The sequence below is a fragment of the Neomonachus schauinslandi genome, chromosome 10 (genome assembly GCF_002201575.2).
Source record: "Neomonachus schauinslandi chromosome 10, ASM220157v2, whole genome shotgun sequence".
Lineage (NCBI taxonomy): Eukaryota > Metazoa > Chordata > Mammalia > Carnivora > Phocidae > Neomonachus > Neomonachus schauinslandi.
In genome coordinates, this window is record NC_058412.1 from 22,638,167 (window position 1) to 22,650,593 (window position 12,427).

Sequence of the window (12,427 nt, forward strand, 5' to 3'; positions counted from 1 at the left end):
TGGGGAGCACAGAGGGGCCAACACAATCGCTGTGACCACAGGGGCTCAAGGTCCGCTGCTTCTCTCCCCAGCCCAGCCCCGGGGCCCCTGTAAGCTCTGAGGGCTGGCAAAGGAAGGTTGCACACGCCTGCAGGAGAGGGGGAGAGCAGCCCTGCTTCTGAAACACCCCGGAACCACCCCAGCACGACACTCGCCCAGACTGAAGCTGAGCTCCTGGCACAAAGCTGGAGGATTTGGGGTGGGAGGCATCATTCATCCCCTTGGCCCTTCGTACTGCCGCAGCTGCCTCCTCAATAATTTCTGATAATTCTTATGCAACACGAGTTCTGAAGAGACCCACCCTTGGGGAACTCGATTCCCAGATCCTTCCAGCAATCACAGAACCCGCCCCCCGCCCCCCCTCCCCCGGCACCGTTCGCCAAGCTCCGCGCGAGGCATTGGAGCCGCGGGGCCGGGTGAGAACCCTCAGGAATTGCTCAGTCGGGTGGGAATTCTCCTGGGAGAGAATGTCTAAGGTCATCCCTCCCACATTCCAGTTAACTCCAGTGTGGCAGGGAGGCTGTGGAGAGGAGATGTGGGTGATTCCGGGACTGAGAAGGGGAGTGAGAGCACAAAGAGCAGCCCCCGCCGTCCCCAGAGCCTACGTGCACTTGTGCGGGCACAGAGGAGTGGGAGGGGACGTTTGGATGGGCCACGTCATTCTCCATGCTCTCTGAGCACCAAGGAGGGTAGGGGGTCCGAGTGGGTGTAAAGGGCATTAGAGGAGCGGGAAGAATGTAGGAGACTCATCAAGAGACATTCGGGGAAAGGCTCTTAAAGGAAAGTGTTGATTCAAGCCTATGAATTTCCCTTCTGTAAGGTCCTTAAAAAAATGGGCTCTGCTATGTCCATTCCACCAGAATTAGTAAGATGTGACTCTCTTAAAGTTTCTTTCCAGACTCTATTATTGATTAATTCCTTGAAAGACTGGAGGGGAGAAGAAGGCAGGCCACCACTGAACATTCCCTTGCAGAGAGCAGCCTTGAACATTCTGGGTGGGACCTCCCGTTTCTAGGAGTGTCCACTTTCAGAATAAAACTGAAAGAAGGCGGGAATTCCCATTCCTCCTCCAGCCTTTGAGCTAAAGGGTTGCCACTCCTTTTCCAAAAGGTTACGTTAATTACACTCTCCTATCTGACCTTGTCCATTTGGGTGAGAGCTAATCCCAAGAAGGGTAAAGGTCTCTCCTTGCTTCTTGTTTATGGGGCACAGATGCCAGGATAAGATATTGCTGAAGAATCTAAAATCTTCATGGAGGATGGCAGAGCCCATGACTGAGCCAGACAGGGCACTCCATCTAGTAGCCTCCTGTCTTTTGTGTCCTTTGTCAAGTCATTGGAAGGGAGGTGAGGGACAAAGCTGCCATGAGAGCCCAGTACCTGTGGGCCATAGGGCTGACAGCAAACATGAGTTTCCCAAATGGCAGAATAGCAGGTGCAAAAGGAAATCTGTCTTCTCTCAAAGCCACCTCATCCTTCAAGTGTTCATGTATATGTAATGACCATTTAAAGATAACAAAAGGACTTTAGGGGTGCCTGGGTGACTCGGTTGAGTGGCTGAGTCTTGATTTCAACTCAGGTCATGATTTCAGGGTCCTGGGATCAAGCCCTGTGTTGGGCTTCACGCTCAATGGGGGAGTCTGCTTGAAGATTCTCTCTCCCTCTCATCCTCTCCCTGCTAGTGCACGCTCTCTCTCTCTTTCAAATAAATCTTTAATAAAAATAAAAATAACAAAAGGAACTTAAAAAAAAAAAAGCCCATGGGGCACCTGGGTGGCTCAGTCAGTTAAGTGTCTGACTCTGGACTTTGGCTCAGGTCAAGAACCCAGGGTTGTGAGATGGAGCCCCGTGTTGACTCTGCGCTCAGCAGAGTCTGCTGGAGATTCTCTCTCTCTCTCTCTTTCTCTCTGCCCCTCCCTCCCTCCCTCTCTCCCCATCTCTCTCTCAAAACAAACAAGCCCTCTCCCCACTGAACTCTTTAGCTGCCTTCATTTTCCCGTTTGCCCCTCAGTGCTTTTACCTGAGTGTCTCACCCGCTGTACCCCTGGCTGGCACACCATGCACTTTCTGTCTGTGTTCCCTAGGCATCGGTAATCATTTAAGCAGTTGCCCAGATCAACACTGACCCCACCATCACTCATTCCTGAACCCCGAGACATTCAAGTTGTTTGGGAATGGGGGCCATGCTGTGCCTCATGTCTGTTCCTCTGGGTCCCGGTTAAGGACATGGGACTTGAGGCAGAACCCATAACTGGCCTCACTCCCAGCCACGAAAGCAGTCTTCAGCTAGTAGAGGCTTTCCTTCCCTACTGGACGGGGTTTCGTGCACATGAAGGGAAGGGGAGCCCTGGGGAGAGGTGCCTGCCTGACACAAAAGCCAGGTGTTTGCCCTTCCTTCCCATCCCTGCTGTCCTCTCTGAGGGAAGTTTCATCAGGGGTGGTGTCCCTGTCCCAGCTCACTGCCTCTAGCATTCCATGTCTCCTTCTGGAACATCAGGAGGGGTGGGCTTGGAATCACTGAATCCTCCTGCCGGGGGGCCTCAACTGGAGGGTGCACTGGGATCTCCTAGAGGGCTTGTTAAAATGCACAGCTCTGGACTCCACGCCAAAGTTTCTGACTTGAGTAGGTCTGGGATGGGGCTGGAGATTTGCATTTCTAACGTGTCCCCAAATGATGCTAAGGCTCCTTGCTGGCCCAGGGTCACACCTGGAGAAGTGCTGGGCAAAAAAGCCTCTGTCCGTGGTACCCCAGGATGTGGCCACCTATGCAAGAGTTCTCTGTTCTAAAGATCACCTCCTTTTCTAGATGAAGCCAGCAGGACAGAAAGACGAACCATTCGGTGCAAGAGAGAGAAGGCCAGTGACATGTCCCTCTCAGGTAGGCCAGAACTGGGGAGGGGAGGATGGTGGGGAGAGAATCTCTGGTTGAGTTAGGGAGAGAGATGGGGTCCCGAAGAAGTGGGCTTTGCTGTGACATGGGGTCTTCCCTGGCTGAGACATGAGCCCCATTAGAATCTTGGCTTGGCTCTTCTAGGCTGGGCACAGCTTTCTGTACTTGACACGCCTAAGGTTTATACCTGTGGGTCAGGTATACACCTGTGGAGGTCATAGGACCAAAGCCACAGCTTATCTGGTCCCCAGTGTGAGGATGGGTGTCTTAAATAATGTGCCTAATATATAGCCGGCATAGAATTAATGCTACTGAATGAATGAAAGAGAAAAGAAAAAACTGAACATAAAGCCCGAGAATTCCTTTTTATCATTTAATGCTAGTTAAATACTGAATTGGTAAGTTTTTATTACTGCACTGTAACAACTATATAATTCATCCAGTTTCCCTCTTTGCCTTGGCTGCCAGGAAGCTTAAAACTAAGTTCTCTTTTTATGGAAATATATGTACTTTGCCTGGTAGCATGAAGTTCAGGTAGCAAGAGATGCTGACAGTTAGAAATGGGAAATTTCAAAGTATTAATGAGCTCCTTCAGAGACCTAATGAGCAGAGAAGAAAAGCCAGAGAATGGTTTTCTCATCATTTCAAGGATGGTATGAAAGTTCCAAATTGGCCAAAGGAGGCGTTGCTGGGTGATACAGCCTGATGAATGAATGATAACTGATTTCTAGGTCACGGTTACAATGTATTACCTTCCTCTGCAGGAGAATCCCTATCTGTTCACCTACAACAACAGCAACTACCTGCCCAGGCTGCCAAAATCTCAGGAGAGGCTTGAGGTAGGCTGAGGTTTTCTGCGACTGACAAACATGCAAATGAACCAGGGGCGGGGGACCCCTTGCTGGATCTTTGGAACCTTCCACGTGGTGCTCTAGGTCCCGGAACTCCATGAACAGGCTGGAAAGGGCGAAGGGGCAAATGTGTAGCTGCCCGCCCCCCCCCCGGGTGCTTGAAGCAGGTCTACCCTGCAGCTCTACCTCAGCAACCAGCATCCTGAGGCTTCAGGGGTGCGTTGGGGTACTCAGCACCACGGGCTTCCTGCCTGTCTATTCTGATGTAAAACAAGACTCCTCAGGCCCACCCCAAATCATTTTAGACGCATCTGAGCCCTTAAACTGAGGAGAAAGTTAAGAAAAAGCAGAACAATGTGGTAAAGTCTGAAACCAGACAGCACGGAGACCCACAGGCCTCCGAAGTTGGCGCATACCTGCGGGGGCTTCCTCACACTCACGTCTCATTGGGTGCTTGTCTCATGAGTCTCTCTGATATTTCCTGTCAAAATTAGATAGGGCACCCTGCACTCCTCTGAGGAGCCGGGAAACACTTGAAGGCTGACATCCTCATTCTCAGAGGACTGGGGCCATTACGAGTGGAGACGACTTTGGTCCTCATGCCATCCCTGCCTCCCTGTTGTATAGAGAGGATGACAGTTACTCTGGGGGGCACAGGCAAAGCTGACAGCCTGGGTCCCCACCACAGAGCCTGAGCGATAGAATGTGAAAGACCTTTGATTTACCAACGTGTCCCACACTTTCTAACAAATATCTCCGCCATGAGGATACATCCTGGAGGCAGCATGGTACCGTGAGGTGAGAGAACCAGCTGTGGGTTCAAATCCAGACTCTTCCACTTACTGGTTCTGTGTCATTGGGCAAGGTGCTTACCATCTCTGGGCCTTGATGTTTTTTAAATCTGTGAAATGATAGTCACAGCCTGATCTCATAGAGTTGTTCTTAAATTATACTACATTAGTAAGTATAAAGTGCATCTACTAGCATCTGGTATGCCCTAAGTTCTATATAAGTGTTGCTATTATTGTCATCTAATGAGAAGGAGCAACACATTCTCTTGGGATACATTTATTGAGTACCTTCTGTGTACCACTGGAATGCAGGGACTCAGACCAGGTACCCAGTCCCTATTTGCCAAATGGCTAAATGGGTGGGTGGATGGAGGAATGCCAGACATAAGAGAGAAAACCATGGATAAAATACATCACGTGTCGCAAGGAACTCAGCCCAGTGGAACCAACCAGCAATTGTGGCATGGTGGAGTGAGTCCTATAATTAAAGTTTCCATGGGTATTCTGGAACATAGAGGAAGCAACCAACCAGAGAGAGTTGACAAGGCTTCCCAAAGAGTACAAATGACCCCAACCTTGAAGGATGGCTAAGGGTGACCAGGTGGATGGGTGTGTGGGAACTTGGAGAGAAAGGCAAGGGGGGATGGAGGTAAACTTGGGCAGAGACATGGAGAACATGAGAACTGAGTCAAGAGCCGATGGTTTAGAATGTCAGGGTCCTCTTGGGATGTGTTAAAGAGGATGGAATTCATGCTGGGGTCAGTGCAGCAGAAATGTATTTTTTCAACCAACAAATACTTATCAAGCATCTACTATGCACTGTTCGGGGCTATAAAGATACGTTACACAAAACAGACAAAAATCCCTGCTTTCACGGAGAATTTGGGCGGGGGCGGGGATAACACATTTCTATTATGTTTGGGGAGAGAGCACATCATCTTTATGGGCTCAGAGGCTGGGGAGGAAGCCCACAGGACTGAAGGCTGTGGATGCTGCGGTATTCCAGGCAAGAAGTAACACAGGCCTGGGCCTAGGCCCAGATGGAGGGACTACAGGAGAGGGGACAGGATGAGGATCATTTAGGAAAGGATGTCATAGACACTCGGATAGGAGTGTTGAAGGAGAGGGAGGTTATCTTAAGCGATACCTAGGTTTCTGTATTGACCAGTGTTTTCCAAATAAAGACCCTGCTTCTCATCCAGTTTCCTGCATTGCAAGATCCATTTCTACTCCTTCTCTGTGCATCTCATTACAGGTGAGAGACGAAACGGAAATCCTGTGTCCTGACAAGGACCCCTCCGACACAATTCCCACCTCAGGTACGTGGCTCCAATCAAGGGGTTTCTGACCTCATTTGAGGCCTGAAGTCATCGACATAAGGGCAACCTTAACAGGCTTTCCACACGGTCTGAGATCCACCTGAGAGGCTTTCTCCAAGACCAATAGAGATCACTCTGGGGGTGTATTTGTAAGTTCATGTCTGTGTTTGATTATTCTTTAAACTAGAATAACACCATTATCAGAAAGCATTTATTAAGCATTAACTGTGTGCCAGGTCTTACTCTGTGAAGAGCCCAGTGTGAGTCGAGTGAGCCGCCTGTCATTGTCCCGGCCTTTAAGCCTTGATGAGGTGAATTTGTTCTCTGAAAAGCAAAACTATCTTTAATCGGGAAGCAAAAATAACCAGTCCATCCTGCATGTCAGAGTCGTATGCAGGATGCACTCAAACATCGCACAGAACAGGAAAGCATGCCATCTTATAAACATGTTCCCACTGCTTCTCAGTATTTCCAAAATGACTGTTGCCGGGCCAGGAAAATGAGACTCATGGAATGTTCCAGGCAGACACCCTCCCCAAAGGGGACTGTCTCAGGGCTAAATCTTTTCCTCCAGGTGAGCCAGCCTGAGAGTGATGGCTGTGTGCACATGACCACGGGCGATCATGGTGGGGTGGGGGAGGCTGTATGTTGAACCACAGGACTCAAAACAACAGCCCAGGAGCATGCTTGCAACAGTGCAATGGGTTCCCATGCTTGGCCCTACAACAAGCCTCTGTTCACTCTGTTCATCTGTTCACTCATCTGTTCACGTGTTCGTTCATTTATTAGATGATTGTTGAATGCCTCCTAGGTGCCTTCCAATATAGGAAATTAGGTTTGAAGAAGTCACCAGGCCTAGCAGGATTCTTTGTAGGCAGACGTTTCCTTTGGCTGAGTGTTAGGAGAACAACTGTCAGCCTGCCCCTTCATGCATGTCTTAGCTCTCCATGCTCAAATTAAGCCACATGACTGGCAAGCTAGTTAAACATGCTTGTACAAAACTTCAGTATACACCTGGCTCTTGTTCTAAGTTGCAGAAGGATAGAACAGGTGATAAGGCTCTTAGGTACACATATATTTAGTCTTTAGAACTTTCCCTCCTTCATACTTGGTGATGACTCATTCCTGTTGGTGAGTTTGCTAGCCGAACTAGAGCAGCAGAAACAAATCTCTAGCTTCCTATGTAGGCCATCCTATAGCAAAACCCCAAAGATGTATGTATAGACGTACGCACGTATAGGGAGACAGAATTTGAATGTTTTAATCACTGTAGTCTTTACAGACAAATGATACCCATCTCCTTTTTAATCTTATCATTCTGAGAGGATGAGCTGTAAAGCATTTTGCAATCTGCCTAGATTATGTCCCTATCATGTCGATGATAACCAACCAGTCCCTTAGAACATATCTCAACCCCCCCAAACCAAATAAAATGTGAACCTCTTCTTTATTCCCTGACCCCAGAGATTACTGTGTTTATGGGTACTTGAAGATGTAAGCACAAGAAATCTTAAGACCTTGAGATATTCTGGTGATAGGGACTGTCTGAATAAGCAAATGGATAGATTTAGGTCTCCTTGATCTAACCAAGTGGGCATGTAACCAAAATGCTGTCTCGCTCCTTCTGGGCAGCGACCCTCCTGAATGAGAGCGGGGCCTGCCCTTCTGAGTCCTGCCTGAAAGCTGTCCTTTAAGAGAATGGCCGCAGCTCAACTGGACAATAATGAAAAAACACATTTCGTTACTGTGCATGGTCTCTGACCGGATATTTTAACCATCCTTGTGACTGTTGGGGTAGTTAAAAAGACTTAGCATGGGGCCACATTATTAGTTTTCCTTGATAACTGTCATATTTCTGGTGAGATGGTTCGCTCCTCTGGAGATCCTGTTTGCAATCTCTAATTGAGGTGATGGTATCTGATGCATACTTACAAGATCAGACCATCGTTACCTTTATACCTCCAATGACTCAGCACATAGTGGGAGCCCAGTAAATGTTCACGGAGTTAATCTTAATGAGTACTTTTAATTCGGCAAATCAATAGTCCTGGGTTGAAAAAGATCTTTCAAATCAACTAGATCAAAGTGCCTTCCCTTAAAGCAATTTTTCACTAAGACTCTGTATAAAATAACTGTTTTGCCTTTAGAGTTCTTTTCAAAAACCTCCCTTGTCACCTCTCCCTAGTGTTTCTCTCCAACCACCCACAGATACACCAGGCTAACCAAAAGTGATGTCTCAACATAGGCGACTGCCTTCATCAGCAGGGCCACAGCCCCCAGCAACCCGGGTGCCTTACTCATTCCGTGTGGAGCCCACAGGTGATGAACCTCTTCCACCAATCTATGAGGCTTTGGAATGAGATATATGGAGTTGATGTAATTTTTATAACCAATTGGTATTTGGCAGCCGGAGAAATAAATAAAAGCCGCCTGTTTTTGCTCCCAGTCCGTGCATACGTGCACGATGCTGAGGGCTAGCTCCTGTGGGCTTTATAACTTTGTATACACTCGCATCATTTTATATTGCCCCATGGCCTGCCGCTAACATAGTTGGGATGACTACGAAAACTATGTTGGGCCTGGCAGCTGACCTGAGGCTTTTCCAGGGAGAAAAGGAGTAGCATTTTGCAAACAAAAGATTGGCAATAAGGAGCCCGGAGGACAGTGGCTCTTGGCTCTCTATTGAAGTTGTCCATCTTGAAGTCAAGCTGCTAATTCCTCGCAGAGGGAAAACTTCAAAGTATTTGGAAATAGAGATCTGCCAGTAGAGATGCCACCGTCACCAACAGTGAACAGTTCATTTACATTCCTTGAAGACATTGATTCCTTTCTAAATCCTTGATATCATTTCTTGTACCCATTCGACTAAAGCCAGCAACTCAAAAGCTGATACGAAAAATACCCAAGTTACAGCAGCGGCTGAGCGCTAAGGGTTTTACTTTGTTGTGAGCCGACCGTGTAACATGGAATGTAGACCCTGGAGAGGTTTCTCTCATCACCACCTGCTCATGGGTCTTGGGACTTAACCTGGGACTAGGACGGAAGTACTGACGTCCCATAGGGGTTAATAGCCTGCTTGTCCCCGGGCGGGACCAGTCTGCTGAGCAAGTTCAAAATCACCCCAAGGCACTTGGATGAATAAGTATTTCTTTTCCTTGCAGTTTCCATCATCTAAAGCTTCAAGACTGCAAAGTCTCTGACACAGAGCCACTAATTTAGCCTCTAATTCAACTTAGCGCATTTCTTGAGCTCTTGAAGATGTGCAAGGTGCATATTTCTTCAGCTAAACCCACCCCGCAGCACTTCCAGGGCAGAAACACGGTTCTAATCTCGTGCCAGCCGTTTACTACCATTGCAGAAGTCTTTACATAAGTCCCTAAAATCAGAGAGCACATGGGTTGGGTAGCTGTAGCTAACAAGAGAAAGCTGGTTTTTCAGATGATGGCCCTGGGCTGTTTAGGCTGTTGGGTTGTACAAGACAAAACTCCAAAGTGTCCAGTCTTTTCCCCATTCTATAGTCTACCATTTCCTCGCTATTCAGGACATTTCGTCATAGCTTGGATGGCCTTCTGATAAGAGGCCCCCCTCTGTAGAAATCCAGATGAGTTATTGATGTATTTATCAACTCCTTTCAGGGTGGTGGACAGTTTGTACCAGATAATGTTTAGCTTATCAGCCCACATAAATTTAATCTTATCTGTAAATAGTTCTTTGTCCAAGGAGAGCAATTGCTAAAGTGCTGTGCTGGGTTTGCTGGCTGTGTCTTTGTCATACATGACGATATTAGCAAAGCTCAAATCAAGGTCTACAAGATATTAAACAAATGAAACATGTCAGCTCTATCTTAATAAAATCCCAGATGAGTCAGACTCCTCCCATTTAGGCTTGGCTCATTTGGTTTATTATCTCTCAAAGGAAATCCTTCAGAACAACCAACAGGAGGACCCCCCCCATCAATCTATCTATACATATATACACACACATAGATGTGGACATGCGTGCACGCGTGTATGTGTGTATGTTTCCTTTGTCTGCTACAAATTTAGATGATGGGATGACCAGTTGTAGCTGCCTCTTTAGCAACCTGTAATGTGCTTTTGAAGCAAATCTGCCCGTCTCTTCCACATTTTATCAGCTTCAAAGATTCCCCTAACCTTTGCCCACGAGCAAGTGCTCACAGTATTCACTATGTATATCATACATTATGGCAACAAGAAGAGAGTGATTGACTGTCATCACGAGAAACTAAAATAAGCCCTCTGGAGTTGAGGAAAGGAGGTCTTATTTTCTGTTTTGTTGCCTTTTTTACCCATAGCCCAATTTCTTTGAGAAGAGGTCATTTTAAAGTTCTCAGGCTCAACCCCATGGATGTGTGCTAATGTGTACAGCTGGCTTTGTGATTTGATATTGTTCTTCTAACCACATATCCTTAGCCCACCCCCTCCCACGACCTACTAAAGCAGAACTCTGAGGGTAAGAAGCGACCATCTGTGTTTTAACAAGCTCTCCAGATGATTCTGATGCATGCTCAAATTTGAGGACCACTAATGTATATATTTTGCATACACACATTCATAATTATGTGTGTGTGGGTTTGCATGCTGTCACAAGAAGAGGCAGGGACTTTTACTTTTTCAGTGAGAGCAGATCCTCAGTGGGAGCGACAGCTCCTCGTCTGCAGATGGCATAGAAGTCAGGTAGAAAAGATGTCTCTACAGTAGGAGATAAGACTTGGAGATCCCTTTGAACATTGTTTCCACTGAGTGTTAATACAGCTTCTTTTGCAGACCTAATTCTACAACCGTGATCTGGATGTTGATGGGTGATGTGGGCTCTGTGTAGCCCCGTGGGTCACAAGCATCTCGTGTTCTGTGTTTCACTGGATGTCCTACAGACAGTGTAGGAATTTTAGGTGGATTCATGTTCATCTGTGTATAATGTAAAGGAGTAGATAGATACAGTACAGATGTATATACGGCAAGGACTTACACATGTAGCAATATTCATGTTACTCTCCTAACTTGTTAGCCCGGCATAAAAGGCCTGTGGCCCTAACCTACCTTTCCAATGTTATTTTGTGCTAGTCTCCTTTACAAACCCTTCACTTAAGCCAAGCTGTACAACTATCCTTTCTTTACAGACATCACTCACTTTACCATACCACAGGCATTCTTTTTTTTTTAGTTTTTTATTGTTATGTTAATCCCCATACATTACATCATTAGTTTTTGATGCAGCGTTCCACGATTCATTGTTTGTGCATAACACCCAGGGCTCCATGCAGAACGTGCCCTCTTTAATACCCATCACCAGGCTAACCCATCCTCCCACCCCCCTCCCCTCTAGAACCCTGTTTGTTTTTCAGAGTCCATCGTCTCTCATGGTTTGTCTACCCCTCCGATTTCCCCCCCTTCATTCTTCCCCTCCTGCTATCTTCTTCTTTTTTTTTTTTCTTAACATATATTGCATTATTTGTTTCAGAGGTACAGATCTGTGATTCAACAGTCCACCACAGGCATTCTTTTTTTTTTTTTTTTTTTTAATATTTTATTTATTTATTCATGAGAGACAGAGAGAGAGAGGCAGAGGGAGAAGCAGGCTCCCAAGGAGCAGGAAGCCCGATGCGGGACTCGATCCCAGGACCCTGGGATCATGACCTGAGCCGAAGGCAGACGCTTAACCGTCTGAGCCACCCAGGCGCCCCACCACAGGCATTCTTGATGCTTTTTCCTCCATCCCCCCACCTCGCTCTCCCCCATCCTTATCTCATCATGCCGTGAGTTCAAACACTACCTTCTCCATGAAGCCTGCTCTGAGCCACCCTCCACATACACGCCCCCCAGACATAAATCGTTCTTGCAACTCCAGAACTTCATGTCACTCTGTATCTCCCACAGGGTTTATCAGCTTATAAATAATTATAACTGGACGTATCTCACTTCTTCCTTAGCCTGTGAGTTTCTGGAGCGCGCTCTCCATTTCTGATCACTCTATCCTCTCCAGAGCACCCAGCCACTGTTCGGTGGTCAGTATGTTTGTCATGTGAGTAAATAGCTGTTGGGCTACATTATAGTACATACTCAGACTCAAAAGATGAACAAAATAGAGTTGGGCTGCCAAAAACAGTTTGGTGGTTCCTCATGAAGCTAAGCACAGGATTATCATAGGATTACCAATTCCACTCCTCGGTATATACCCAAAATAGTTGAAAACAGGCATTTAAATAAATGTTTACATGTGAATGTTCATAGCAGCACTACTCCCAGAGCCAAAAGATAGAGACAACCCAAATGTCCATCAGCAGATGAATGGATAAATAAAATGTGGTTATATCCGTGCAAGAGAATATTATTCAGCCATAAAAAGGAACAAAATCCTGACACATGCTAGAACACGGGTGGACCTTGAAATCACTATGCAAAGAGGAAGAAGCCGGACACAGAAGGGTCAAATGATGTATAATTCCATTTATATGAAATATCCAGAGTAGGTAAATCCAGATCAATAAGTTGCATCTCTCTCACAATTCCTGCCTTAC

General features: G+C 46.7%; 1 protein-coding gene across 1 annotated transcript in view; it reads left to right on the plus strand.

Moving 5' to 3' along the window:
• PLB1 (phospholipase B1) overlaps positions 1 to 12,427 on the plus strand; it is a 121,815-nt gene that overhangs the window by 42,766 nt on the left and 66,622 nt on the right. Inside the window, exons 16-18 of the mRNA XM_044919004.1 lie at positions 2,845 to 2,916; positions 3,693 to 3,767; positions 5,826 to 5,889. Coding sequence (XP_044774939.1) covers positions 2,845 to 2,916; positions 3,693 to 3,767; positions 5,826 to 5,889 — 211 coding nt within the window. The remainder of the gene's footprint in view (positions 1 to 2,844; positions 2,917 to 3,692; positions 3,768 to 5,825; positions 5,890 to 12,427) is intronic.